Here is a 15,583-nt window from a genome sequence, read left to right as displayed (position 1 = left end):
ACTGCACAGAGGAGGGGAAAGGGTGTCCTTATGTAACACAGTTCAAAGAAGCCCCGCCTCTTGTACATGCAGTGAGAGTTGACTGTCAAACTGAGATCACAACAACTTGGTCAAGCAAAAGAGGAACCATGGGCTTTCTTCCTTTCTTTTCTTTAGAAACATGGATTCTACTGATCACATTTATCTGCATGTTTGTCATGTAAGGATCAGGGATTGATTCTAGTCAAAGTAGATGATTTGTACTCCGGGTGAAAGTTCAGACTTGCCTCAAAACACCAGAGTTAACTACATAAAAGCTGGATTCGTAACAGATGATCTGTTTGACATGATAACTCTTTCCTTCCTGTACAGATATGGCCGCAGGACTCATGGAATATTTGAGAAGTTGGGGATCCCTGGTCCCAAGCCGTTGATGTACTTGGGCACAGTTGGAAGGCTCAATCCTGTATCTAAATCCTTATTAATCCTATTTCTAAATTTAAATGGCTGATTTTCAGATATTGACAATGATGTAATTTGCAGTAAGTAATAAAAATGTATCCTCTGTGTTCCCAGGTTTACTACTTAGATGACGACGCATGCGCTAAAAAGTATGGAAGAGTATGGGGGTGAGTCTACAAAACCTTTAAAGTGTAAAGTGGCCTAGCACCCAGCTTTCTATTATATTGCATTATTATTGTGCATTTAGCAGGTATTGACCCTTGAACTTCTCACTGCTGGTTGCTTGTGCCAGCAGTGTATAAATGGCAGCATACTGTACAGTATATTCTCTTACTGCACTTCTTTGAAATCACTGACAAGAGTTTCAAACTACATGCCCAAGATGTAAATGTTTGTATGTGTAAATGTCTAGCATGTATGAGCTCAGGAAACCCATGCTGGCTGTGATGGATCCTGACATGCTGAAAATAATCCTTGTGAAAGAGTGTTTCACCTACTTTACCAACCGGCGGGTAAGAACACACAACACTGAGTGGAACAAAAGGAACTTAGACAGAAGAGTGTGGTACAAAAGACACTGTAAAGTGATACAGGATTAGTTATCCATTGATTTACCGTAAGCAGACGTAATTTAACTTTTGGAACTTGTGAAGTTGCGTATACCAACAGCAGGCAACTGGTTTAAGTTGTAAGAAAACTAGTCATCTTTTTAGCATGTCAAAAAAAAATGAAGGATTTTGAGATTTCTTCATTTAAATGTCATGTTCTGATTAATAACGGATAATAGAATGAATAACAGGGTTAAAGCAGCAATTCTGTGTCTTGTCAGAAACAAATATACATTCAACATAGTTATTTCATTACATCTGTAACTGCAAGCATTCAAAGTGCTTTCCTATCTAATGTGCTTATCCATATATGATTAAAGTGAACACTTATGTGATTAGGTTAACCCTTCAGAAAAATATTCAAATATAAATTCAACACAACTCTTACTTCATAAGGTAAAGCATTCAATATGACTATTGTTTAATAATACAAGAAAACTTCAACCTGAAACTCTGCTAACTATGTATTTGTATTTTAAAATCACCTAAGTGAGTAACTTTTGATCTATTAGCCTCATAGACAATCATATTTTAGTAATTAAGTTTAATATCTCCTTTGTAGATAGTCACACAACTATGAAAGTTATACCATTCTTAATGACAAATTAACATTACATAACTTGCATAATGATTGACATTTAATTTACATGAAATTCAGGTTTGGCTCAGATTTGCAGGGAGGCTTGACAAAGTCCTCACGAATGTGGGTTATTTTATGGCTTCGGTGAGATAAGAAAGTCTGTGTTCTCCAGTCCAAGTGGCCTTAGGGTCAATTTATGCTTTTAGTTCAGGCCATAATTTTTGAATGTTTGGTCAGAAATGGTCTCTTAAGGGCTCTTTCTGGGTCTGTTGAGCATCACTGATCGACTCCCATTTAGAGGGTTACAAAGGTCAGTTCTGCGGGCCGAGGGTTTTCTCTTACCAACTTTTGAATCCAGGCAAGTCTGTCTCTTCCTCTTTTTAGGAATCAAAGATTAGTTAACACAATTAAAGAACAAGCTTCTTTAATTGTGCTTCTTTAGAACTTTCGTCTGAACGGGGACCTTTATGATGCTGTGTCTATTGTTGAGGATGATGATTGGAGACGGATTCGTAACGTCCTCTCTCCCTCCTTCACCTCTGGCCGCATAAAAGAGGTAAAAGTTGTCCAAAACATTCCTACATTCTTTACATCATATTCTTCTTCACTCTTCTTGTGCTCAATTTGTCTTTCACTCTCTTCCTCTTTCTAAGATGTTTAGCATCATAAAACACCACTCCCGCAAACTGACAGACAGCCTGAGGTCCAAGGCGCAGAATGATGAAGTTATTACCATGAAAAAGTGAGCAGTACCATGTGATATAAATGATTACTAAATGTTACAAGAATCATACCAAGTATTCCCTCTTTGCATCCTCATCCAGGAAATGTGCTTAATAACAGATCACCACCTGAGATTTTACAAATATACTTCATCGCAGTCAGCAAATTGAACACAAATAAGTATTTTTCCTTTGACTTATTTGAAGTATTTGACTAAAAGTCTGTCATTCACACCAACCAAAACTCCCTTCCCCTAAATTGTGTTAAAATTTCAGTTCACAGAAATGAAACCAAGAAGTCAACCATAATTACCTACCAACAAAGTTACCTACCTACCTGTGCATTTCTTGATATATTCTTGGATATGCTTTTTGCCACCCTGATTTCAGGTTTTTATTAGTGGCAGACTTTATCACACTAATAGTGTTAGGATCTGTGAATGGATGTAGAGATTGGATCTGACAATATTGTTTCAAAAAAACATGTGCTTGTAGGTTAGCTGGTCATCTGGTTGGCACTATAGTGCCAAATATACTCCGTAAGTCCAACTAGATATAATATTTTTAAAAGCAAAACACATAATTAATTACAGTGCATAAAGACTCTGTGACAAAATTAAAAGAACAATGCACTCAAAGGCATTTTTTTAAAATTTCAAATTACATATTGCAATACATGCATTTGTGATACTACTTGTGAGGTTCTTCAGTGAGTTCAATATCACCATTTCCTCTCCTTTGATTAAGAAAGTCTGGCTGTAAACATTAATGTTGGCGCTCAATAATTTTACCATATTATTATTATTATTATTATATTGTTTTTAAACTCAACTACTTTGCCATGTCACTAAGTAAGGACTGTGGAGCCAATATGATGAAATCTATTGTATGTGGCACTAATTTCAACCACTAATTAATAATCAGTGATTAGTATCATGTTTGTATCACAGCTTCTTCGGAGCATACAGTATGGATGTGATGGCTAGCTGTGCATTCAGTGTGGATGTGGACTCAATCAGCAACCCTTCAAGTCCACTCATCACCCACGGCAGCAAGCTCTTCAGAATCTCCATTCCACTTTTCCTTTTTCAAGGTACAACACTACATTTCCATGCCACCTCTCTTTCTTTATATTAATATAAACAACTGTTATTTATTACTGTTAACCCCCTTTTTCTTTTTCAGGGTTTTTTCCATTCTTTATCCCTCTCTTGGACCTATTGGGTTTCTCCTTGTTCCCTAAGTCTTCAATTACTTTCTTTCAAACATTTGTGGAAAAGGTCAGAGCAGAACGCAACAGGAGCTCACATCAGGTTTGGACAAAACACACAACTAGTGAACAATATGCAAAAAATCTTCCAACTCAGTACATCTAACCTTATATCATGTTAGTGACACACTGTATATTACGATGTAGCAGAATTTTCTAAAATTTTAAATGAGAAAACATTTATAGATAATTGATAAAACTGCCTCACCTCATGGGCCATATAGTAGCGGATTTGGAGCTTTCAATCATACCAAATGATCTTCATTAGCAGACAAAGTAAGCTCAGTTAATTGTTTAAATTTCCAATTTTTCTGAACACTTTAAGGACTTCTCATCCATGCTGGCTTAAAAGGTGAGTTTTTAAATTCATTCATTTCAATCATGTCACATTATACGTTTGATGATGAATGAGATGCTGCTTCTACAGTCAAGGAGGGACTTTGAAACTCTTCTTTTATGCCTATGGAAGATAAATCCTTAAAGTATTCTGAAAAAAAAAATTGAACATCTATATTACCAAGACAACTGGGCAAACTCCATCTGCTGATGAAGATCTTGTGACATGGTCAAAAGCTATAGCTTATAACAAAAAGTGAAACCTAACATTTACAGATAAAAATGGGATTAACTCTTGTTGGTTAATACAGTGAATTAAAGATCTGGCAAATTAAGTTACTTCGTCACAATTACAGTATGTGAATAATTCTAAATATTCAAAAAATCAAAAGCTCAATAATTTGCACCATTGTCCATTGTTGCCTTGGCCTAATAAAAGCAGAGATCTTACAGCCTATACGATATAGGCCTACATTACCAAAATCTAATTTCATGGTATGCATTGTCATACTACACAACCTTTCAAAAAATCCCACATGTACATATAACATGAAAACATGCATGCCAACCATTTGACCTTATCAGGTTTCAGGAGATATGCTACAACATATGATCAACTCTCAGACAGCCAATGAATCCAAGAAAGAAAAGCAGAATAAGGGTAATTACACTGTGATAAAACACACATACAGATACAGAAACACAAATCTACACTCAGATGTATGCACACCAAAGGTTTGACACATCTTTTCATCTCCCCGCATGTATTGACAGGTCTTACTGATCATGAGATCCTTTCCCAAGCGACAATGCTTGTGTTTGCTGGTTATGAGACGAGTGCCACTACTCTCGTTTTCTTGGCCTACAATTTGGCAAGAAAACCGGATGTCATGAGATGCCTGCAGGAGGAGATAGACTCTACTTTCCCTGATAAGGTATGCCAGGAGTTTCTGGTAATGAAGACATTTACCTCCATTTCATTTAGGGATGAAACCAAGCGGGTAGCTGAAAAGTGAAGCCCATGCGGAGGTGCCTTAAACCTGCATTCTCTCTAATGGCCAGCAGGGGGCGACTCCACTGGCTGCAAAAAGAAGTCCGATTGTATAGAAGTCTATAAGAAAATGACACTACTTCTCACCTTATTTATTACCTCATTAAACACTTACCCAATGAGTTCATGGTCTCAATCGCTAGTTTCAAGTCTTCTTCAATTCAGCATGATGTTCATTTAATAAATTATGGTCCCATTTAGAGTAAAATAGATGATTAAGCAGCATATGCCTTAGGGTGTGGCTACGTTGCTATTGAGAAGCGACAACATTGATTACGTAAAATAACCACAGTATAACCCCAGAGTATAGTTCATTTTCAGTTCATGAAAGTTAATTGTAATGTTTTTGTCACTTAAAAAAGTCTTGTTCAGTGTTTGGTTGTGATAAAAGACCCTCTAAGGAGTCGGATGTTCAGTTTTTCCGTTGAGTACATTTTGTTTTAATGGTTTTATGCCTGTTTTTCGCAGTGGAAATTAGCATTAGCATTATCAATGTTAACCATAGATTGTAAATGTACCATGCAAACCAAGCTAGCAGCTAGCACTACGGTCAACTCAACCCTCTCGTCCAAATATGGTCACTTCTGGCATATCCAAGATGGCGATGATCAAAACGCTAAATTCTAAGCTTCAAAACGGCAGTTCACAAACCGATAGGTGATGTCACGATGACTACGTCCATATTTTTTACAGTCTATGGATGAAACTATAGTTTTTTTAAAAACTGTTTTTAACCAAACTTCACTTTGTAACATCTTTAAAGGGTCCAGTCCAATATGAAGCTCTGATGCAGATGGAGTACCTAGACAGTGTCATCAATGAGTGTCTCAGGTAATGTTTTATTTTTTGTGTGAGTGTTTTAATTTCTGCGCAGATTGATGATGTGATGTCAGGTCAAGATGCTTTCATGGAAATACAAAAAAGTGTGGGAAACAATTCTGTTTTACTGTTGAGCCTCAGGATCTACATTTTCCATTGGCCATTATGGCATGACCCAAACATAATTCAAGATGTACAAAGACTAAGTATCTATAGCCACACAAGCGGCTGTGTGAGGCTGTACTGAGGCAAAATGCTAATGCTAACAAAGAAAATGTTAACATGCTGAGTTTCAGCAGGTAATTTACTATGTTGCCATATTAGTTTAGCATGTTGGCATGTTAATATCAGCTGATGTGAATGTCACTGGATTTTCAGGAATTTTCAAAGTTATTACAATTTATCATGTGGAGCACATGAATGTCTGCACACATTTCATGGATGTCTGTACAAAATTTCATTGCAACCCATTATTTGTCAAGATATTTCATACAAAACTACAAGTGTCAAACTTGTGGTGGTGCTAGAGGAAAAGTGAGGGGATCATCAACATCAGCAGGCTTCATCTTCTGGGGACTATGCATATGTGTACAACATGTAAAGGCAAATCATCAAGCATTTGTCAGGGCATTCCAGTCTGGACCCACTGACCGGCATTACTATCCTTTTTTAAAAGTGGAAAAAGAAAAATGTAATCCTACCCAGCCATCAAAAAAATCGTAACAAATATTCATTCCAGGGCTCCAAAACACTGTATTTCAAGACAGTAATAATACACCAATAAACATTTTTAAGTTTGGTGAACATGGCATTGACTGTTTAGTCATTCTTGTTTTGTCATCAGGCTTTACCCTCCAGCAGCACGTTTGGAGCGAAACGCCAAAGAAACTGTGAAGATCAATGGAATCACAATCCCAAAGGACATAACTGTTATGATTCCAGTCTTCGCTCTGCACCGTGACCCCGAGCTGTGGACGGAGCCAGAAGAGTTCAAACCTGAGAGGTAGCTGCCAGAATAAGTATTTCCAAGCACAACTTATATGTCAAGGTTACTAGAACGGATTTGAATTGTTTCGTAATGACTTTATAACTCTTGCCAGCAGGGTTGGACAGTATCCAAGTACATTTACTTGAGTACTGTACTTAAGTACATTTTTTGAGTATCTGTACTTTACTTGAGTATTATTTTTTCTGGAAACTTATGACTTTTACTCCACTACATTTGAAAGACAAATATTGAACTTTTGACTCCACTACATTTCTATGAAGGTTCCAGTTACTCGTTACTTTGAAGCATAACTTTGAGATCAGCCGATGAATTTTATTTTATTTTCTAAAATATGAGAGGCCATACACTGTGTTCGTCACAGGAGAAAAAACAATCACAGCAAACTACTCCTACGCTGTCAGTTAAGTTCAAAGTGCTTTTTGAACAGTTCAATTTGAACTTGGCAATGGTAATGATGACTACGGCAGATAAAGACAGAGCACCTATGGCCATAAGTGAAAGCAGTGTTGCTGTTGGGCAATTATAAAGCTAGAGGTGTGTAACTGGGATTTTAAGGGAGATTGGTTGTTTTATTTGTTTTTTTATTTTCTGAGGAAGCTGGTGAATGGGTGTAGAGAGTTGTGCATGCATTCCTAAAATGAAAATGTTTCTATTTCTAGTATAAATACAACTTGTGGTATTCAAAATAATTCAGATGAAATCACATCACTCCAGTTCTCACAACTGGCTTATCTATATTGTTTATTGTTTATTATATTAGTAATCATGACAGCATGTAAATTTAGAATTTTAAAATGAAATTCACTGGGATAAATTTTAAAAGTGTATGACTGTGTGTGGCAGGCACAATAAAACAAAGCCGGATATAATCAAGTTAAGGGTGAAGAAGGATACAGTCCTACGTATCATAAACCCTTTGAGGATTCTTTATTAATGTTTTTGTCATGTATGCACAAAAATGTTGAACTTCTATTCATTTTTGTTGCTGTATGCTTGTTTTTCTAGATTTAGTAAAGAGAACAAGCAGAGCATCAACCCATACACTTACCTGCCATTCGGGATCGGGCCAAGGAACTGTTTGGGGATGCGGTTTGCTCTGGTGTTGGTTAAACTGGCCTTGGTGGAAGTTTTGCAGCACTACAGCTTTGCGGTCTGTGAGGAGACAGAGGTGATATGCAGTAATTATATATTTAAATTCATGTGGTTTACATGATTACTTCTACATAAAATTACACTTGAAGAGTAATTTTAAGAGCATTAAGAGGGAGCAAGATGGTTCTGATATATTGAATTTGTCCACTTCTCAGATTCCTTTAAAGATGGACCCTGCAGGCCTCGTAGGACCCCTACAACCAATCAAACTAAAGGTGGTGACACGTTCCAATGCATGAGGCTAATAAACAAAGCAAACAGTATGATACATTTTGCGACTCACATGTTAATAACCAAATCTCTAAAGAGTCCATCGTAAGTCTAAAACAACCATCAGATTCATACATAATCCACATTCATGTCTGTGAAATTTTGGGAGGAAACTGGAGAGCTTGTAGGACCCCCACAAGCACATAGACAGGAAGCAACATTACACACATAAATATCAGTAATAATCCCCAGGATTGTTTTAGCTGTGAAGTGACAGTGCTGATTACTGAGACACCACACTCCAATCTTTTGAAATGAGGAATAAGAAAGATGGTAAAAGCTGTACACTAGTAAGAAAAAATAAAAAGGCAACGGACACCGTATCAAACCACGCCCTCATGCTTAATGACCAGAAAAACACTAACACAGCAGTATGATGAAATGCAGTGCAATACTTCTGCTATAAATACTAACATAACTAGCCCTTAGAAGACTAAAGTGTAAAGTATGTTCTGAGGCTGTACTTCTGTGGCATTGCATTACCTTTAAAGGTTTTTTTAATTTCATTTCATTAATGGAGAAGCAAATCAATCAATCAAATTGCTTTAATTGTTCATATTGTCTGTGCTGGCCATAAAAGACCCAAATAAAGCAATTTCAATTTAAGTGATGAGGAACAAAATCCACAGTCAGTGGAAAATTTTTGTAAAAATTACTTGTTAAGTTCAGCTGAAGTTAATGAGGTTTCAGTTTGAAGACAAATCAAGTGGGCATCTTCCAAAGTTGAAGTTTTTTTTAGTATGAAATTTCCTCTTTGTGCTTCCATGAAGAGTGTTTTCTTGCTTTTTCAAGTCTGTCTTAAAACAATAGTCAGGTGCCCAATGAATGAAATGAAACAGGTTTTTCTTGCTGTAATCATTCCTCCTTCTCATACCGACTGTTAGAAGATCCTTTCATATATTCATAATGCACTTACAATGTAAGTGGAACAGTCCTCATTTTGAGCAAAAAAGTATTTAAAAGTTTATCTGAAGATAATATGAGGCTTCAGTCATCTGAGTTAATCAAATAAAGTGGACATCTTTCACAGTCAGTCTTTTTATTAAAAAACTGTCTCAACAGTGTTTCCCTGTTCAGCTGTGATGGAAGGATCATAACAAAAAGACAGAATTTAGTATTAAAAAGTCTTTGGACGGCTGAAACTTCACATTAGTTTCAAATTGACTTTTAAATACATTTTTGCACAGGAGGGCTGTGGATTTCATTCCCCATCACTTACATTGAAAGTGCATTATGAAGGGATCTCTTAATGATTACAGCAAGAAAAACACGTCGTTGTTCATTTGGGCTCCTGACTGTTGTTGACTGTTCATGACAGACTTGAATAATTGTGAACCTATTCGTAAATCAAAAAATGTTCTTGGAATGATTACAACTAGCTATTTCAGTGAACACATGGATCTGTGAATATTGTATAAAGACAGACTTGTCCATTAAGTAAAGATGATCTATTCAGTAGTCTTGAAGCTCTGATGACCAGTCGTGTCACTTTTCATCTTCAGCCTTTGAAATAGAAACAGGGGCCTGTTTGAGGACCTGAGACCAACTGTATGTCACACGGGGTTAAAGGTTTCTTATTAATTATATTAACTTATATAACATCTTGAAATAAAACAGGTAACTAGTGAAAAGAGTCCAGTATCTGAAATATAAACACTTCCAGACTGACGCCAGAATGAAGAGTTTTAGTGGGTTAAAGGAAATAAATGCATGAGTGACATGCTGATATGCTGAAACATATGACTCACCAGTCTCATGTGTGTAGGTGTGTTAAACTAGTTGAGAAGCTACCAGGAGCTGCTACAAAGGGAGAGTTCACTGTTGGTTTGTAAAGTTGCATAACATGATTGTACATCTGAAAACCAGGCCATGTGAAGGACAAACTTTAACACCACTCTGTCTTGTTATTGTAATTTTAGTTGCTGTTGTTTTATTTCTATTTCTTTGTTATTTTGGTTTCTTTCCTCCTATATACCCAACTCCACTCAATTTTGTGTGATTGAATGTTTTTATTTTTTATCATTTTAATTGTTTAATTGAAACTCATTGTATATGTTACCATATTGTGATGCACATGGCTACTTTAACTTGATTCAATCTTCATTCATGCAGCTTGGGTTATAGGTGGGAAACCTCATCTGTAACTGTATTTGTCCATTGCTATCATGATCTCTAATAAAAATAATTAAAAAAAAACCTTTAACACCATTACTGCAGTTGTTAAGGAGAATTACCAGACACAATTTAAAATATCCAACTGTTTTTACTCCTTTAAGACTCACAAATAAATGTCTCAATAATCTTTTATATTTTATTACAATATAAATGGTATCAGTGTAGCTTTTTGACATAAAAAACATGCTTGATCATGAACAATGTTTGTTTGACTGTTTAAGGCTGATGTATTCTTTAATAAATGCAAATAAAATCCATTCATATAACCCTTTGAAACAGTCTAAGTGGGTCAACAGTAAACACACCGTGTGTTTGCTCACATAGAGTAAACACAATTAGGATCAATCAAAGATGAAACGAATCATTGCCACATTTGTCCATTGCATAACCTGTTGGCAGAGACACAGCTGATTCCATAAAGTATCAGCTTTGAGGTAGAGTCATGGTATTGTCATTATGCTCCATGAGAAAATGCTTTACTGCAGCTTCACAAACACTTTCGCTGCTTTAAATACAAAACAGGAACAACTTGTCTTAATAGCAGAGTTCTCTAATGTTTTAGAGATTCTTCTCTAAAATCACTGTGAGCAGGTGTCAAAGATAAAAAGAGGCACGGAAATCTCTTTCCCAGTTCTTATCCTTTTGCTCTTTTCTCCTAATTCCTTCCTTCCTCTTCCCTTTTCCTCTCGTCTCTTCTTTCTCCTTGGATGGTGGTTTCACTGCGTCCCGATCCCTAGCTTGGAAGTGAGTAACTTTGGCTCTTTTCAGCTGTCCATACCCGAGGCCTTTCTGGTCTCTCTTCAGCACAGTTGCCACTGGTTGTTGAGGCCCCTCTCCCTCTGGACCCAGCCCTGTCCCTGGTCTCCAACCACAACGAACCATCATCTTGTAGCTGTTGGAGGAGGCGGGGAGACAGTAGTAGGGGGTCGGTGGTGGACGCCGCAGACTGAACTGATGCAGAGTGGAGGAAAGATGTGATGACAGGCTGCCGCTGTACTCGCTACAACACACATCACACCACTGATTCTGGAGGGTGCTGTGGACAAAACAAAAAGAGACGTTAGTGAGAGGACAAATAATAAAGGAACATGTTGTTATTTGGGAAATAATGCACTTGTAATTGGAGTATTACCTGTCAGACATCAGTAAATGTTGATAATTCAAACATCAGATGGCACCTCAACACTGCACTTTGCTTCACACTTGTTTTATTTAACACAAAAATGTGTTTTGTTTACATTTAAAATCGGAAATTTTCATTTGACATACAGTACTGCGCAAAGGTTTTAAGCACTTTAGATGTTTAGATTCTTATCATGTAATACCATCATGGAGGTGTGTGATCGGTCCCAAATTTATTCTGCAAATTGACAATGACCCCAAGCATACAGCCAGAGTCATAAAGAACTATCTTCAGCTACAACAAGAGCAAGATTTATAGTTCCCTTGGGGAAACTGATTCTCTGCATTTAACCCATCCTATACGCACACTAGGAGAAAGTGTTCCTAATATTTTGTCCACTACATTAACATATATGAGGGGGGCAAAATATTAGGAACACTTTTCAGTATAATGCACTCTAGCACATCATCACCACCTACTACGACCTCAATAATACAACATAAAGTAGAATTATCACCTTTCTGATAATGTCAACAAAAACTGAAAGTGTATAAGTTTCATAAAAGTAGAATTTATGGCAGAGCTGTTGTATTGAATTGAATTAGATTACACAGGTGTTCCTAATAAAGCGGCTGATGAATGTACGTCGACTGATAAGTAAAAAGAAAGTGGTTCCATCCTGTTCTGGTGGTTGTCAGTCAGAAATGAGGCTGTGGCATTTGCAAGAGTAAATACCAGAAACAGTAGCTGGTAGATTTAATCATGCAAACTCAGTATTTGCTACACAACTTCAGTATAGACACAACCACTTCAGAAACCAATGCAGCTCAGTCAGATTTGCTCCAACTAATCAACAAATATTATATACATACATCTCGCCAAACTCCATAAAATATCCCATAACTATTAAAACAAAGTGATGGAAACCTTATTGTCCGTCTCTGTTGTCTAATTCTCACCTCAAATCAATTCAGAAACTAAATTTTGGTGAATATTTTGTGAACTATGACATTTCCAGAGCATCCACCAATGTTTTTTCTCCAGTTTATTCATTAGATGTGAGAAGGTGTTCAAATGAATATCTGGTTCAAGTACTGATTTAACTGTATACAAGTGCAAATGTGCTAACCTGCTATCAGTTTGTCTCTCTGTCTGTGGACTTCTCCCATGGCTCTCCAACTCTTCCAACACTCCACTGTGACCCGCTGGGGAGATAAAAATAGCAGTAGATTAGTTTAGGTTCACTGTACACATGAACACAGAAATATTAATCAGAGTTATATAGTTATACCTTCCACTGCCAGATCTTTGGCATCCCTCCCCTGTGTGTCAACCACTCCCACCCAGGCTGCTCCATGTTGCAGCAGCAGCCTCACAGCAGCTCTTTGTCCTGACCAGCTTGCACACATCACAGCCGTCCAGAAAAAAGTATCCTAGAAGAGAAAACACAAGCACATAAAGCAAATACAAATAGTATTTCCTGGAAGTCACTTTGAATGAAATTACACCCAACAGAAAGTAACGTACCTGGAAGTTGATGTCGACCCCCTTTGAAAGGAGCTCTCTGAGGCCAGAGAGGTCTCCCTCATGGGCACAGCGCAGCAACCTGAGTCCCCGGAGCTCCACACACCTTTCTGAGTTACTTGTCTCTCCTGCTGTCGTCTCTCCGCTTTGGTTACTTTCACCACTAACTCTTCTTTCCACCACAGAATCGGCTTGAACCCGCTGCATCTCTGCAGCCCTGACTCTCCTCCTCGCTCTTCTATTAGACTCTTTATTCCTTAGTCTAATCTGCTGATCTCTCCCATTATGTGTCTTGCCAACTACATCTGGTCCTTTATCATCTTTCATTAGATTTTCGTAGAACTTTCTAGCCTCCTCCCCGCTGAGTATGCTGCTTGTTTGAGAGCTGGACTGTTCTCCTCCTTCGATCTTGAAAATATCCTGCTCTCTGGCAGGAGTAAAGCCCAAAGCAGTCATGATGGGTGACTGCACGGGTATGGCAGGCTAAAAGTCTCACTGTAATGTAAAAGAAAAAAAAAAGCCAGTCTAAGTAATACACTCTTATTTTTATAGCTACGATAATTAGTCAATTAGTTGCCAACGATTAAATTCAATTAACCGCCACCTATTTTGATAATGGTTTAATTGTTTTGAGTCATTTTTATGAGGAAAAAAAAAGTTCTCTGGCTCCAGCTTCTCAAATGTGAATATTTCCTGGTTTCTTTACTCCTCTATGACAGTAAACTGAATGTCTTTTAGTCGGGACAAAACAAGACATTTGACGACATCAGCTTAACCTTTGGGAAAGAATGATCGACATTTTTCACAATTTTCTGAACCAAACAACTAGTCGATTAGTCGAGAAAGTGATCGACTGACTAATCAATAATGAAAATATTCGGTAGCTGCAGCCCTGCTTATTTTACATTAGGAACTCTATAATGATGTTGCTATAGCAGCATACTGCCGGTCTGAAAGTCAGTGGTGTTTTTGTCTTACTGTTTACTTCCTGTCGAGGCTGGTATAAAATATTTAGCGACATAAGACTGGTGACTAATACTATATATTTTTAAAAGTTTGTAAACTAAGTAATATCTGGACGTACACACAAGCTGTGTTACATTTTACGAGCCACAAAATATCACGTTTATACTCATCTAACTCTCGTTACCTTAGGTAGCTAAAGTTAGCTTATTTTAAAGTGGAGTAAGGCGAGTGATTCTTTGTTTAGCTAACTCGAAACACGATTATTTCCTTAAATTTAATCTAATACAAATATATTAGGTCAATTCATTTGTCTGAATAAGACCACAGCAGCGGAAAGCCAGCATTTGTAGCACAGAGTTAGCTTTGGTTGTGTTAGCATTAGCTTCTACACTCACGACCGTTAGATAACTTAAGCTGAACAAGCTAATGTGTTGGTTAGTTAAACTCGGTAATATTACAGTCATTACCTACGTCTTTTCTAAACGCTACTCAGACGAAGACGTAAACATCGACTAGATGTGGGACTGAAGAACATCTTCAGTAGTGTGAAGCTGCTTCAAGCTAATGTTATGACTGTATTTCTTCCTCTTTTGTAAACACGCCGTTGTTAAGGTGAATAACATCACCGCCACCTGTCGGACTGGATGTCACGACTCCTGCGTTATATCATAATCAGTGGTGAAGTAAGTTTTCACATCTTTTTTCTTTTCTCTTATGTAAAATTAGCAACACCACATTTTAAAAGTACTTCATCATAAGTTCAAGTCCTGTACTCAAAGTTTTACATATGTAGAGTAGAAGTATGTAAGTATTATGCAGAATTGCCCTTTATATTTTACACATATTATATTAAAATCTAACCTTTTTTCTAACATCTAGGACCACTATAAAGCTTGGTTTAGTTCTCACCCCCTTTTACTTTATTATCATTATTATTAGTAGTATTATTATTTCATCATGTAATTTTGCTAGCCATGTATTTTCTATTTATTTCCCCTTTGTGTGTGTGTTTTACCGTTATTTTTGTTAGGCTGCGTCTTTGCATTTCTCTGTTTGTGTATCTATATAACTGACTGATTATGTAATGATCTGTGGACCTAAATTGTTCTTGTTCTGTTTGTATTCTTAATTACAAAACCAAGAGTTTGCAATATACAGTAGGGTCAAAAAGTCTGAGACCTTTTTCCCAGAGTGGGAAACTGGTCTTAGACTTCTGGACCCTACTCTCTCTCTATATATATATACATACATACACATCAAATATCCATTTGTCATCTTTTTAAGCAAATATACTAAAAATGCTCATTTCAGCTTCTCAAATGTGATGATTTAATCCTTTTCTTTGTGAATTTATTCTAGTAAAATGATTATTTTTGGGTTTTGGACTGTAGGTCGGACAAAATAAGACATTTAAAGACGTCACCTTTGACTCTCGGAGATTACAACAGGCATTATTCTTTATTTTCTGACATTATATAGACAAATTGATAATAATTGAAAATAATCATTAGTTGCAGCCCTACATTCATTTTGATGT

The 15,583-nt window shown here is 36.9% G+C and overlaps 2 protein-coding genes across 3 annotated transcripts; one reads left to right on the top strand and one right to left on the bottom strand.

The window, feature by feature from the left end:
• The first annotated feature begins 1 nt into the window (after position 1).
• Positions 2-8,616, top strand: LOC122979737 (cytochrome P450 3A27-like). The gene is made up of 14 exons (XM_044347441.1): positions 2-199; positions 352-445; positions 556-608; positions 854-953; positions 2,072-2,185; positions 2,283-2,371; positions 3,302-3,444; positions 3,537-3,664; positions 4,543-4,618; positions 4,732-4,892; positions 5,772-5,839; positions 6,672-6,830; positions 7,842-8,004; positions 8,144-8,616. Exons 1-14 carry the CDS (start codon positions 129-131, stop codon positions 8,225-8,227), a joined length of 1,503 nt encoding a protein of 500 aa, XP_044203376.1. The 5' UTR covers positions 2-128; the 3' UTR covers positions 8,228-8,616.
• A 1,145-nt stretch (positions 8,617-9,761) lies between these two features.
• gpank1 (G patch domain and ankyrin repeats 1) lies at positions 9,762-14,701 on the bottom strand. 2 transcript variants are annotated; one of them, XM_044347445.1, is made up of 5 exons: positions 14,518-14,701; positions 13,084-13,575; positions 12,848-12,989; positions 12,686-12,761; positions 9,762-11,469 (listed from the first exon to the last, which is right to left on the bottom strand). In XM_044347445.1, exons 2-5 carry the CDS (start codon positions 13,534-13,536, stop codon positions 11,028-11,030), a joined length of 1,113 nt encoding a protein of 370 aa, XP_044203380.1. In that variant the 5' UTR covers positions 13,537-13,575; positions 14,518-14,701; the 3' UTR covers positions 9,762-11,027. The 2 variants fall into 2 exon arrangements, with proteins under 2 accessions (XP_044203380.1, XP_044203379.1); XM_044347444.1 differs by having other exon boundaries at positions 14,514-14,697.
• Between the last annotated feature and the right edge of the window lie 882 nt (positions 14,702-15,583).

The sequence above is a fragment of the Thunnus albacares genome, chromosome 3, assembly GCF_914725855.1.
Source record: "Thunnus albacares chromosome 3, fThuAlb1.1, whole genome shotgun sequence".
Classification (NCBI taxonomy): domain Eukaryota; kingdom Metazoa; phylum Chordata; class Actinopteri; order Scombriformes; family Scombridae; genus Thunnus; species Thunnus albacares.
Note: the sequence above shows the minus strand (reverse complement) of the source record. Positions and strands in the feature narration are given on the sequence as shown.